The 15,174-nt window shown below is 40.3% G+C and overlaps 1 protein-coding gene across 1 annotated transcript in view; it reads right to left on the reverse strand.

Annotated features, from left to right (window-relative positions):
• APCDD1L (APC down-regulated 1 like) overlaps nt 1-14,877 on the reverse strand; it is a 59,031-nt gene extending 44,154 nt beyond the window's left edge. The window contains exon 1 of the mRNA XM_066585846.1: nt 14,629-14,877. Coding sequence (XP_066441943.1) covers nt 14,629-14,665 — 37 coding nt within the window. The 5' untranslated portion in view covers nt 14,666-14,877. The remainder of the gene's footprint in view (nt 1-14,628) is intronic.
• Nucleotides 14,878-15,174: the final 297 nt, after the last annotated feature.

The following is a 15,174-nucleotide window of genomic DNA, read 5'->3' on the forward strand; positions in this document are numbered from 1 at the left end:
ACTCGATCGAGCATTGCCATTAGCGAGTACCTGCCCGCTCGAAAGAAAAGGTTCGGCTGCCGGCGGGATCTCTCTCCCCCCCCTCCCGCTCCCCACTGCTCACTGCCGCAACTCACCTGTCACCCGCGCCGGCAGCCGAACCTTTTCTTCCAAGCGGTGAGATACTCGCTAAGGACAATGCTCGATCGAGTAATTGCCCTTAGCGAGTATGCTCGCTCATCTCTAGTAGTAACGCTTGGGCTGCGTTTAGCGCTGTCAAAAACACGGTACCAAGTTGTGTGAAACCGCTGCCCATTCATTTCAAAGGGCAACGCGGGGCTGAAAACCAAAGATAGAACACGCATCGCTGTCAAAGTGCAGTGTTGAAGACGCCACGTTTTGGCGCTTGTGTGAGCAGCTCCATTGAAATGAATGGGGCAGTTGTACAGCGTTTAGCGCAGAGCTGAAAACACAGTACTAAACGCTCTACAAAAACGTCTATGTGAGGGAGGCCCGAGGCTTTGAGTAGCTGTGAGGGCAGTTACTGGCGCAGGTACAGATAAGCGTCACGATTTTGACCACCAGATATAATTTACTTGCGCTGCAAACGTCTATTGCTCAGGTATTATCACCATTTGTAACAATATAAGTGTGGGTGAGAGAGCCGGCAGCGTTGGTTACTATTGGTTAAAAACTGCTGACAGGTTCCCTTTAACCCTTTCCAATCCAATTTGTATCCTGGTTTTCCTAGGGGGCTCATTCTTTTTCTGTCATTATACAACGGCGCTATCTGCTGGCTAAAGCCAGTACTGCATGAGGTGACACGTTGGATAGGCTCCGAGAGCAGAGAGGCTGGCAATATACAGTAAGAGAACCCCTGACGGACGTCTTCCAACATCAGAGATGTACAGCCTTAAATCATAATGTCTTCAGACGTCAGACAGTGGATTGGAAAGGGTTAAATTATGTATCCTAAGAAACTCTTAGCAATGAGTGGAGAATGTAATGAATATTCATGAGCAACCCTTCTTATTAGGCCTCATTTCCACGGTTGGGTTGGATTTCGCATGCGGGAGCCGGCAGTGGATTCTGACCCTGCCCGCGGCCTTCGACCGCAAGTACCTGTCCAGATCTTTTTGTTTCTGTACTGCGGATGCGTGCCTGTGGAACTTGCGGCCCATCCACAATGCAATTGCGGATGGGCAGCGGATCACACGGCTTCCATTGACTTCATTGGAAGCCGTCCGTGTGGGAGCCGCACTGAAATGGAGCATGCTGCGATTTGTTTTCCGGACCAAAAAAAATCTACACGTTTCAATTCAGGTGTTTACGCCCCCGCTTACTTATGGGAAGCTTGAATTGCGGATCTTCCTCGCAGATTTCGCAAAACAAATCTGCCCGTGGACATTGCGCCTTATGAAGCATGAATGTATGACTGGTGTAAAAAGATAATATAAAGCAATACACAATATAATCATTCTAGAGACTAGCGTGCATTGTGAATGATGAGAGGGGAGTAAGCCGCACTCAGACACTTCTGGCAGCAGCTTATCACCCCTGAGAACAAGGGGGTGAAAGTCAACATTCAGCTTGTACTTTCCGAGCCCTTAAGCATTATCTACCACTAGCTAAAATGTAGGAAAAACAACACTCTGTGCGCAATACGTAATAACAGGAACACTTTGTGGACAATGTCAAAAACACCTGATACTTTACAAGACCGTATAAAAGAAATGGAGATAGCAGAATATAATGCACAACTTCACTTTTGTGATAACCACCCCAACGCAGGCTTATAGAAAAGATGGTTCTCACGAATGGGGGGGTGTTAATTTACGGGGTTATAGTTTCTTTAGAAGGGATCAAAGGAAAGGAAAGGAAAGGAAAGGGGGAGGAGTTTGTCTTTCCGTAAAATCCCATTTAAAGCCAAGATTACGGGAAGATATATATGAGGGAGATGCACTTGTGGAGTCTCTATGGGTAGAGATTAGAGATGAGTGAGGATACTCGCTAAGTGCAGTTACTCAAGCGAGCATTGTCCTTAGCGAGTACCTGCCCGCTCGGAAAAAAAGATTCGGGTGCCGGCGGGGGGCGGAGAGGGGAGGGGGAGAGCGGAGGGGAACGGACGAGAGATCTCTCTCTCCCTCTCTCCCCCCCGCTCCCTCCTGCTCACTCCCGCAACTTACCGCTCACCCGCGCCGGCAGCCAAATCTTTTCTTCCGAGCGGGCAGGTACTCGCTAAGGACAATGCTCGCTCGAGTGATTGCCCTTAGCGAGTATGCTCGCTCATCTCTAGTAGAGATACATGGAGGAAAATACAACAATGTAATCCTCATAGGGGGTTTCTATAGACCCCCAAATATAACAGAAGCCACCGAAAATCTATTACTCATTCAAATAGATGATTAAGCGAATCACAATGAGGTTAGTATTATGGGGGACTTTAACTATCCGGATATAAACTGTGAAAACGAAACATGTGGAAACGGAAACAAGAAATAAGAGTACAGACAATAAATGGGAAATTATTAGAGATGAGCGAATATACTCTTTTCGAGTAATTACTCGATCGAGCAACGCGATTTTCAAGTACTTCCGTACTCGGGTGAAAAGATTTGGGGGGCGCCGGGGGGCGGGGAGAGGCGTGGCGGAGCGGGGGGTAGCAGCGGGGAACAGGGGGGAGCCCTCTCTCTCTCCCTCTCCCCCCCCCCCACTCACCCACGGCGCCCCCCGAATCTTTTCGCCCGAGTACGGAAGTACTCGAAAATCACGGCGCTCGGGCGAAAAAGGGGCGTGGCCGAGTAGGTTCGCTCATCTCTAGAAATTATCAAAAGCATCCTGAATACTTACTGTGAGAGGTTCATACTTTACAGGAATAAAACGGTTAGAACGAGAGAAGAGCATTGTGGCTCAATAAAGATGAAAAAGGGGCAATAAACAACAAAGCATTTAGGCAGCGAAGAAGCACTAAAAACATACAAGAAAAACAATAAATTATGGAAAAAGCAAATAGTAGCAGCAAAGTTGGAGACAGAGCGACTCATTGCCAGAGAGAGAGTAAAACTAACCCTAAACTGTTCCTCAATTATGTAAAAAGTAAAAAGATTAATACTGAATGTGTTGGCCCTTAACCCCTTGAGTGGCGGGTTTCCTATCACCCTGTCGTGCCCACCAGGGCAGGTTTTTTAAAATGGTCTAATCATTGAATTTCAACTAATTTTGCAGTTGTGTCTCAAGAGCCATAACTTTTTCATTTTTCCATTGACATGGCCATATGAGGGCTTGTTTTTTGCGGGACAAGTTGTGATTTTTTAAACAGGGGGGAGGAAAAAAAGAAATGGGGAAAAAAGAAAAAAAGGGGCCATGTCATTAAGGGGTTAAATAATGTATTAACTTCCTTCTCTGGGTCAGTACGACGCATGGATACCACATGTGTGATTGTATTTTTGATTTTTTACAAAGTAAAGGGAGACAAGTGTTTTTATAATTTTTTTTATAATTTTTTTACTTTTTGTTTTTTTTTAAATTTTTTTTTTGTCCCTTTAGGGGACTTCCACAGGGACCCATCAGGACCCCTGATCACATTCCGGGGGTCCGATGGTGACAGCCGTTTACATGCTGCAGTCACATAGACTGCAGCATGTAAAGGGTTAACACAGCAGAGATCGGAGGTTTTCTCTGATCTCTGCTGTAAGAGCTAGTACCTAGCTGTCCTCTGACAGCTAACAACCAGCTCTCCCTGCCACAGAGACCATCGGCTTGCTTCTGACAAGCCGATGGTCTCTATGGCAACCTGTAAACAAAGCAAGAGATTGCAGGCGTATCTGCAATATCTTCTGCTGGTTTTTCAAAGCCCTTGCTTTGTTCTCTGTGGGTCTGTGCAGGCAGAGCACACTGCCACAGCTTGTGGCATTGTGCTCTGCAGCTCCCATAGTGATACATAGCCCGGAAATCTTCCGGGCTATGTTGCTATGAGCAGTGGAGCTCGTCCCGGAAATTTTCCGGGCGTGCCACTCAAGGGGTTAAACAGTAATGAGGGCAAAATTACAGAGGGTGATGATAAAGCAAATCTGTTAAATAGTTTTTTTTCCAGCGTATTGACAGGGGAAAATTAAATGTCAGATGAGATACATAGTGATAAAGTAAACTCTCCAATAAATATCTCCAGTCTAACCCAGGAAGAAGTGCAGAGTCACCCTATAAAGAATAAAATAGAGAAATCGCTGTGTCCTGATGGCATATACCCACCGGTTCTAAGGGAATTAAGTAATATGATAGACAGACCGCTATTTCTTATATTTCACTCTATAGGGACGGGGTCTGTTCCACTGGATTGGCACATAGCCAATGTGGTGCCAATATTCAAAAATGGGCCAAATTAAACCTGTGAACTACAGGCCAGTAAGTCTTACTTATACTGTGGGTAAAATGTTGGAAGGGTTTCTAAGAGATGCTATACTGGAGTACCACAAGGAAAATAGCTGTATAACTCCACATCAGCATGGGTTTATGAGGGGACACTCCTGTCAAACCAACCTGATGAGCTTCCACGAGGAGTTAAGTTCTAGACTGTATCTTGTATATCTTGATTTTTCCAAAGCGTTTCATACTGTGACACATAAAAGGTTGGTATATAAAATGTGAATGCTTGGTCTGGTTGAGAACGTGTGTAAGGGGGTAAGTAACTGGTCAGTAATAGAAAGCAGAGGGGGGTTATTAATGGTACAGATTCTGACTGGGTCACTGTTACTAGTGGGGTACCACAGGGGGCAGTATTGGAGGGGTCACTGTTACTAGTGGGGTACCACAGAAGGCAGTATTGGAGGGGTCACTGTTACTAGTGGGGTACCACAGGGGGCAGTATTGGAGGGGTCAATGTTACTAGTGGGGTACCACAGGGGGCAGTATTGGGCTCTATTTTTAAAATATATTTCTTATTGACCTGGTAGGAGGATTGTACAGTAAAATATTAATATTACAAAATTATGTAAATTAACATCAGAGCCCAGTATACGGTTACATATAGATCTGCATACGGTTACATGTAGATGTGTATACGGTTACATGTAGATCTGTATACGGTTACATATAGATCTGTATACGGTTACATGTAGATGTGTATATGGTTACATATAGATCTGTATACGGTTACATATAGATCTGTATACTGTTACATGTAGATGTGTATATGGTTACATATAGATCTGTATACGGTTACATATAGATCTGTATACGGTTACATATAGATCTGTATACTGTTACATGTAGATGTGTATATGGTTACATATAGATCTGTATACGGTTACATATAGATCTGTATATGGTTACATGTAGATGTGTATATGGTTACATATAGATCTGTATACTGTTACATGTAGATGTGTATACGGTTACATGTAGATGTGTATATGGTTACATGTAGATGTGTATACGGTTACATGTAGATGTGTATACGGTTACATGTAGATGTGTATATGGTTACATATAGATCTGTATACGGTTACATGTAGATGTGTATACGGTTACATATAGATCTGTATACTGTTACATGTAGATGTGTATATGGTTACATATAGATCTGTATACTGTTACATGTAGATGTGTATATGGTTACATATAGATCTGTATACGGTTACATATAGATCTGTATATGGTTACATATAGATCTGTATACGGTTACATGTAGATGTGTATATGGTTACATATAGATCTGTATACTGTTACATGTAGATGTGTATATGGTTACATATAGATCTGTATACGGTTACATATAGATCTGTATACGGTTACATGTAGATGTGTATATGGTTACATATAGATCTGTATACTGCTACATGTAGATGTGTATACGGTTACATATAGATCTGTATACGGTTACATGTAGATCTGTATACGGTTACATATAGATCTGTATACGGTTACATGTAGATGTGTATACGGTTACATATAGATCTGTATACGGTTACATGTAGATGTGTATATGGTTACATATAGATCTGTATACTGTTACATGTAGATGTGTATACGGTTACATATAGATCTGTATACGGTTACATGTAGATCTGTATACTATTACATGTAGATGTGTATACGGTTACATGTAGATCTGTATACGGTTACATGTAGATGTGTATATGGTTACATATAGATCTGTATACGGTTACATATAGATCTGTATACGGTTACATATAGATCTGTATACTATTACATGTAGATGTGTATACGGTTACATGTAGATCTGTATACGGTTACATGTAGATGTGTATATGGTTACATATAGATCTGTATACGGTTACATATAGATCTGTATACTATTACATGTAGATGTGTATATGGTTACATATAGATCTGTATACGGTTACATATAGATCTGTATACGGTTACATGTAGATGTGTATATGGTTACATATAGATCTGTATACTGTTACATGTAGATGTGTATATGGTTACATATAGATCTGTATACGGTTACATGTAGATCTGTATACGGTTACATATAGATCTGTATACTGTTACATGTAGATGTGTATACGGTTACATATAGATCTGTATACGGTTACATATAGATCTGTATACGGTTACATGTAGATGTGTATACTGTTACATGTAGATGTGTATATGGTTACATATAGATCTGCATACGGTTACATGTAGATGTGTATACGGTTACATGTAGATCTGTATACGGTTACATATAGATCTGTATACGGTTACATGTAGATGTGTATATGGTTACATATAGATCTGTATACGGTTACATATAGATCTGTATACTGTTACATGTAGATGTGTATATGGTTACATATAGATCTGTATACGGTTACATATAGATCTGTATACGGTTACATATAGATCTGTATACTGTTACATGTAGATGTGTATATGGTTACATGTAGATGTGTATATGGTTACATATAGATCTGTATACGGTTACATATAGATCTGTATACGGTTACATGTAGATGTGTATACGGTTACATATAGATCTGTATACGGTTACATGTAGATGTGTATATGGTTACATATAGATCTGTATACTGTTACATGTAGATGTGTATACGGTTACATATAGATCTGTATACGGTTACATGTAGATCTGTATACGGTTACATATAGATCTGTATACGGTTACATGTAGATGTGTATATGGTTACATATAGATCTGTATACTGTTACATGTAGATGTGTATATGGTTACATATAGATCTGTATACGGTTACATGTAGATCTGTATACGGTTACATATAGATCTGTATACTGTTACATGTAGATGTGTATACGGTTACATATAGATCTGTATACGGTTACATATAGATCTGTATACGGTTACATGTAGATGTGTATACTGTTACATGTAGATGTGTATATGGTTACATATAGATCTGCATACGGTTACATGTAGATGTGTATACGGTTACATGTAGATCTGTATACGGTTACATATAGATCTGTATACGGTTACATGTAGATGTGTATATGGTTACATATAGATCTGTATACGGTTACATATAGATCTGTATACTGTTACATGTAGATGTGTATATGGTTACATATAGATCTGTATACGGTTACATATAGATCTGTATACGGTTACATATAGATCTGTATACTGTTACATGTAGATGTGTATATGGTTACATATAGATCTGTATACGGTTACATATAGATCTGTATACTGTTACATGTAGATGTGTATACGGTTACATGTAGATGTGTATATGGTTACATGTAGATGTGTATACGGTTACATGTAGATGTGTATACGGTTACATGTAGATATGTATATGGTTACATATAGATCTGTATACGGTTACATGTAGATGTGTATACGGTTACATATAGATCTGTATACTGTTACATGTAGATGTGTATATGGTTACATATAGATCTGTATACTGTTACATGTAGATGTGTATATGGTTACATATAGATCTGTATACGGTTACATATAGATCTGTATATGGTTACATATAGATCTGTATACGGTTACATGTAGATGTGTATATGGTTACATATAGATCTGTATACTGTTACATGTAGATGTGTATATGGTTACATATAGATCTGTATACGGTTACATATAGATCTGTATACGGTTACATGTAGATGTGTATATGGTTACATATAGATCTGTATACTGTTACATGTAGATGTGTATACGGTTACATATAGATCTGTATACGGTTACATGTAGATCTGTATACGGTTACATATAGATCTGTATACGGTTACATGTAGATGTGTATACGGTTACATATAGATCTGTATACGGTTACATGTAGATGTGTATATGGTTACATATAGATCTGTATACTGTTACATGTAGATGTGTATACGGTTACATATAGATCTGTATACGGTTACATGTAGATCTGTATACGGTTACATATAGATCTGTATACGGTTACATGTAGATGTGTATATGGTTACATATAGATCTGTATACTGTTACATGTAGATGTGTATATGGTTACATATAGATCTGTATACGGTTACATGTAGATCTGTATACGGTTACATATAGATCTGTATACTGTTACATGTAGATGTGTATACGGTTACATATAGATCTGTATACGGTTACATATAGATCTGTATACGGTTACATGTAGATGTGTATATGGTTACATATAGATCTGTATACGGTTACATGTAGATGTGTATACGGTTACATATAGATCTGTATACTGTTACATGTAGATGTGTATACGGTTACATATAGATCTGTATACGGTTACATATAGATCTGTATACGGTTACATGTAGATGTGTATATGGTTACATATAGATCTGTATACTGTTACATGTAGATGTGTATACGGTTACATATAGATCTGTATACGGTTACATGTAGATCTGTATACGGTTACATATAGATCTGTATACGGTTACATGTAGATGTGTATATGGTTACATATAGATCTGTATACTGTTACATGTAGATGTGTATATGGTTACATATAGATCTGTATACAGTTACATGTAGATCTGTATACGGTTACATATAGATCTGTATACGGTTACATGTAGATGTGTATATGGTTACATATAGATCTGTATACGGTTACATATAGATCTGTATACGGTTACATGTAGATGTGTATATGGTTACATATAGATCTGTATACGGTTACATGTAGATGTGTATATGGTTACATATAGATCTGTATACTGTTACATGTAGATGTGTATACGGTTACATATAGATCTGTATACGGTTACATGTAGATGTGTATACGGTTACATGTAGATGTGTATACGGTTACATGTAGATGTGTATATGGTTACATATAGATCTGTATACGGTTACATGTAGATGTGTATATGGTTACATATAGATCTGTATACTGTTACATGTAGATGTGTATATGGTTACATATAGATCTGTATACGGTTACATATAGATCTGTATACGGTTACATATAGATGTGTATATGGTTACATATAGATCTGTATACGGTTACATGTAGATCTGTATACGGTTACATATAGATCTGTATACGGTTACATATAGATCTGTATACAGTTACATATAGATCTGTATACGGTTACATGTAGATGTGTATGCGGTTACATGTAGATGTGTATATGGTTACATATAGATCTGTATACTGTTACATGTAGATGTGTATACGGTTACATATAGATCTGTATACGGTTACATGTAGATGTGTATATGGTTACATATAGATCTGTATATGGTTGCAAATACATCTATATAAATTCTGGGCAGAAAAGTGACAAATGAGGTGTAACACTGCTAAATGTAAGGTTATACACATGGGCAGAGGGGGTACATGTCACCATTATACACTAAGGCTGGATTCACAGGAGCGTATATCGGCCAGGTTTACAATGCATCAGTTCACATAAGAGTATTTTCGTGGCGTAAAAGTGCCCGGCCAAGATATTGCATTTCGGCCAGGTGCTTTTATGCCGGCAGCGGCTGCATAGACTCCTATGGGAGCCATTGACAGCTGCCAGAGAAGGTAGGTGGGAGGAAGTTTAGCACCGTGTCCCTTCCCTCTTCCTCTCCACCCCTTGCTGGCTGTTTGCAATAGGAGGGGGTGGGATGGGGGCGGGGCTAGTTGCTACGCTTCCGCCCCACACCCTCCCATTGCTGGCTGCAACAAGGGGCAAATAGGGGGCAGGAGCTTAGCACACTAGCTCCCGCCCTGTTCCGCCTCTTTCCCTTGCTGAGAGATGGTGAGGGGGAGGGAAGGGGGAGACAGTTTAGCTGAGCCCAGTGGCATTGCGGGCTCAGCGTGTATGAACCGGGCCAGGTCCGTCTGAATAGGTGCACAAATGTTAGATTTGTGCACCCATTCACGCGTTTTTACGTAGCCGGCGGGCGAACGTAAAAACACTGACGCCTGTGTAAATAAGCCCTAAATGGGAAACTACTGGGTAACACTGACATGGAAAGGGACTTGGGGAAATCAGTTAACTGTAAGCTTAATTGGAGCAACCAGTGTCAGGCAGCTGCTGCCAAGGCAAATAAGATCATGGGCTGCATCACAAGAGGTGTAGGGGCGCATGATGAGAACATTGTTCTTTCTCTTTACAAGTCACTGGTCTGACCACACAGGGAATATTGTGGACAGTTTTGGGCCATCGGTACTCAAGAAGGACATATCAGAGCTTGAGTGGGTACAAAGGAGGCAACTACAGTAATAAATGGAATGGGCGGACTACAATACCCAGAGAGGTTATCAGGATTGGGGTTATTTAGTTTTGAAAAAGGGCGGCTGAGGGGCGACCTAATAATTATGTATAATATATCAGGGGACAATACAGAGATCTCTGCCATCATCTATTTGTACTGTAACAAGGGGCGCCCTCTACATGTTAGCCGCTTCACTCCCAGCCTTGGGTCCTTCTCTGTTGCTGCAGTTTCCCACTGTACAGGCAGATGCATCTCCCCTTCAGCTGTAGTCCTTGTACTCTGCAGCACCTATAGCTGAAGTCACTTTCACCTGGGCCCTTGCTGTGGTGTAGGAGAAATCGTCCCTCTTATTTGGGATCCTCAGCCACTCAGTGATTGTCCATCAACCTTACTGTGTTCTACTGCAACAGAATGTAGCACAAATTTTGGCGCTCACAACAATTTTGGTAAATTCTTGATTCACTGTTTGTCGCTTCGGTGATTTTGCACAAGAGAATCATCACTTAGTGAGTGGAGGTGGAATGGGCTAGGGATCGTTCTGGGCTGCCCGCCTCCATTCATAGTGAACAGGCCGGGCCGGCTTACAAGGAATGATGCAGTGGGAGCCCAACAATCATTTTATAGTCTGTATGAAAGATTAATCACTGATCGGTCTTTATTGCATGCGTTCACACGGCACAATTATCACGCTAACTACTTGATCTAATGAGTGATTTGTACGATAATTGTGTCGTGTAAAAGGGGCTTAACTCAAGGGTTCTCAGTGCAACATGACCATGTGGCCTGGATTGTATATACATTATTGTTATCTACATAGATAAACTGTGACAAGCCATCAGGCTGCCGCCCTCAGACCAGCGCTTGTTATACGCTCAACCAACGTAGCCTCTGAACATCACAACTTTTTACCAGCAAGGTAACTGCTAAAAAAGTTCTCCTACAACTATCTCCTAACTGTAAGGTAACAGTTCCTGGGAACTGGGAAACGCCGTTTAGTCAATGACGGATGCTACATAATGAAGTGGAACATAAACCTTCCCAATTAGGCTCCGATATCCAAGAAACGACTGTAACTGTGCTGTGAGGGCTTGAAATACATTTCTATCAATGAACATGCATAGACCCACAGACAAGAATTATACATTAATGGGTAAGGATCTTACAGTCTTCTGTGCAGTCTGCTTGATGACCCCACGCCAATGCAGAGGGACCTCTAAAGTGGCAATGGAGGGAAGATTTGTCCTTCATTTGACAAGTGTTCTCATACTTATCATTATCAAGGCACTAAAAGTGAACTGGACCGGGTAAAAAGGGGGCATTGCAACACACAGCCCATCAGATTGATGCCAGAAACTGGCGTACATTACAACTTGGAGCTGGCAGAGGTTTCAGTCTCGTGCATGGAGGTGCTACCAGATGTAACAAGTGTATTAACAGGGTTGCACCTCTTAATACGCTTCTCTTACTGATGCCGGCTCATAGTTCACAGTGTATGAAATACCGAGTAAGTAACTGTGCCACACTAGTGGGAGTGATAGCGATGATCCTACAGGGGGGAAATCATTCCCACTTCTGCAAGTGAATAGACAGATAGATAGATAGATAGATAGATAGATAGATAGATAGATAGATAGATAGATAGATAGATAGATAGATATGAGATAGATATATAGATAGATATGAGATAGATAGATAGATATGAGAGAGATAGATAGATAGATAGATATGAGATAGATAGATATGAGAGAGATAGATAGATATGAGATAGATAGATAGATATGAGATAGATAGATATGAGATAGATAGATAGATATGAGATAGATAGATAGATAGATAGGTAGATATGAGAGAGATAGATAGGAGATAGATAGATAGATAGATAGATAGGAGATAGATAGATAGTCATGAGATAAGATTGATTTGAGATAGATAATCCAACTAATGAAACCGATTTCCTTCATGTGGAAGCAGTTTTAGCAGCTTTGCAGTGGGTTTGCTAACCACTATTGTTACATCTATATCCAACTCACACTACATTAGAAAGAAATGATAACAGAGAGGAATAGCATGGCACGAATGCAAGTCAGTTGCAAACACAGGAGGAGTTTCATCAACACACATCAATATTTAGTGCCAAAAATGTTGTGCCTCGTTATTGAATCTGTTGCACTTTATGATGGCTCTGTGTTACACCCCTTCATTGAAAACACTTTTAGGAACTTTTTGCACCCACCCAAATAGTATGAAAACACACTGCCATAAGTCGTGACAATAAATAGTATCTAAACACACTGGGGTACATTAATAAAGGGTGCGCCATAATTCTGGCATATATTGTGCCGATTTTGGCAGTTAAGTTTAGACAAAGTTACTATTAATTTGTGCCGAAAAGAGCAGATGTTACGCTTCTTACTCCACTTTTCAAAACTGTCTAACAAAGTGGGAAGGGTTTGAGTAGAGCGCAGTTTTTAGACAGACTTAAGACCTGCGACTTTTTAGAAAGTTGTGAAATGTGTCACAATGTCATTTCAGTAGCTGGGTGGCGTACAGCGTGACTTCACATCTCAAGAGCGCTAGACATGTATAAAGAGTACCTGCGCTTTCACTTCGGAGCGCCCCTTCTCCGTCAACCGTTTTCAGCTCCTTCCGGCAGCTGAAGCCAGCCCCATATAGCGCTATATGGGGCCGTCTTCAGCTACCGGGAAGAGACGGAAACGTCCGACAGAGCAGGAGCGCTCCGTAATGAAAGCGCAGGTGCTCTTTAAAGTTGTAACAAATGTATCAGCGTTCTGTGACATTTGATAAACTTGTTGCATTTCATACTGGAGAAGGGAAGAAAAGCTGCCAGAAAAGTGGCGTCAAAAATTCCCCTTATGATAAATTCCTCCCAATGTTCTTGGAATTGCCTGTAGAGATGTGGAATAGTAGCGCTGAATTTGTCGTTTGGCAGCTTATCACACATTCTTGCTGTTTTTTACTCAGTTCGCTTCTGCTCCATCTGTATTTCTACACATTAGTATACAGTAAGAAAGTTTTTAAAGTTCTTTACAGAAAGTTCTCTTAGTTTTGGAAAAATAGAGATGTAGCAAATGTATAACTTAACTTGATATGTTATATACATAGTTGCATCAAACTTCAAATTGACACATAAAACAACATATGCCATTGAAAAAGTAAATATAGCACTTAATGTAGCAATGCTAACTTGACACATAATATATTGAATATGCAGAGGCAGCAAACATCAAATTAACACTTAAAACATAACATTTCATTCAAAAAAAATACATTTAAAGTTTGCTACAACCGTATACCCGACATATTAGATGTCAGGTTAATCATTTCTATGTAAAATACACAGTTATAGCCACCTGTTCAATGGCATTTATTATGGTAAGAGTCAATTAAAAGTTGGCTGCAACTATATATGCAACTCATTAAGTGTCAAGTTAAATTTTGCTACATCCGTACAGCTGGTCCTATATGTCACTAAAATCAGCTGACAACTCTCAGTAGCAGTCACTTCTTTTATCTAGCCAGTCTGGTGACATCTTTTTATCCTGACAACAAACTTTATCCTAATGTAAAACCATCAAACATTGATACAAAGTCATAATCATAAATCATGAAAGTCAAAATTGATACAAATGATAAAAAAAAGAAATAAAAAAGCTGCAACTTTGACATCCAGATTCCTAATCAACATGAAAACCTGCAGTTGTAGTAGGACTTAAAAACTCTGAACATTCACTACTGACCATTTACAGAGGTAGCAAAGTTTAACTTGACAATTAAAAAAAATGACCAATAAGCTGCAGCACAGAATGTTTGGTTGCCTTTTTCAATGGCTTTTGTTGCAGCACTTTATCAGTGTTGGTTATACTTTGCTACATCTGATGCTGAACCCCCAATGCAATCACAATAAAGAAGGAACCTGTGCTGGGCATTGTAGTCCTACAACATCAGGCACACTTGCTGCCTACCTAGAAAGCATCCCAGGGTGCAGTAACGCTGTGCCATCACTCCGATGGATGAATATCCCCTCCAGGAGGTTGGAGTCTTAGTAGCTCAAAGAAGTTTGGAGCCAAGAGAAGTGCAAAGTTTGTAGTGCTGATGAGCGTCTGCGCTCCCCTGAGCTGCCAGTGTCAGCACTTGGTGTGTAACACAGGGGCTTGTGGTGGGAGGAAGGCTGCTCTCCCTCTGATCACATCCTAATGCGCTCATGAAGCCAGTCACTCCACTGTGTGCTGTTAGATGTAATGGAGCTTGGCAGTTATAGGTTAAACTAAGAAGAGGTGGAGACTGGCCGCGAACTGCTGACTATTATTACAATGTGTCCCGGCTGTTCATTCATAGACTCTCCATATGCTCAGGATGCTCTCACATACAGGAGTCTATATACTCACATACAGGACTCTATATACTCACATACAGGACTCTATATACTCACATATATGTACACACTCATGGTACACTCACATACAGGACTCTATATACTCACATACAGGACTCTATATACTCACATACAG

The sequence above is a fragment of the Eleutherodactylus coqui genome, chromosome 13, assembly GCF_035609145.1.
Source record: "Eleutherodactylus coqui strain aEleCoq1 chromosome 13, aEleCoq1.hap1, whole genome shotgun sequence".
NCBI classification, from domain to species: domain Eukaryota; kingdom Metazoa; phylum Chordata; class Amphibia; order Anura; family Eleutherodactylidae; genus Eleutherodactylus; species Eleutherodactylus coqui.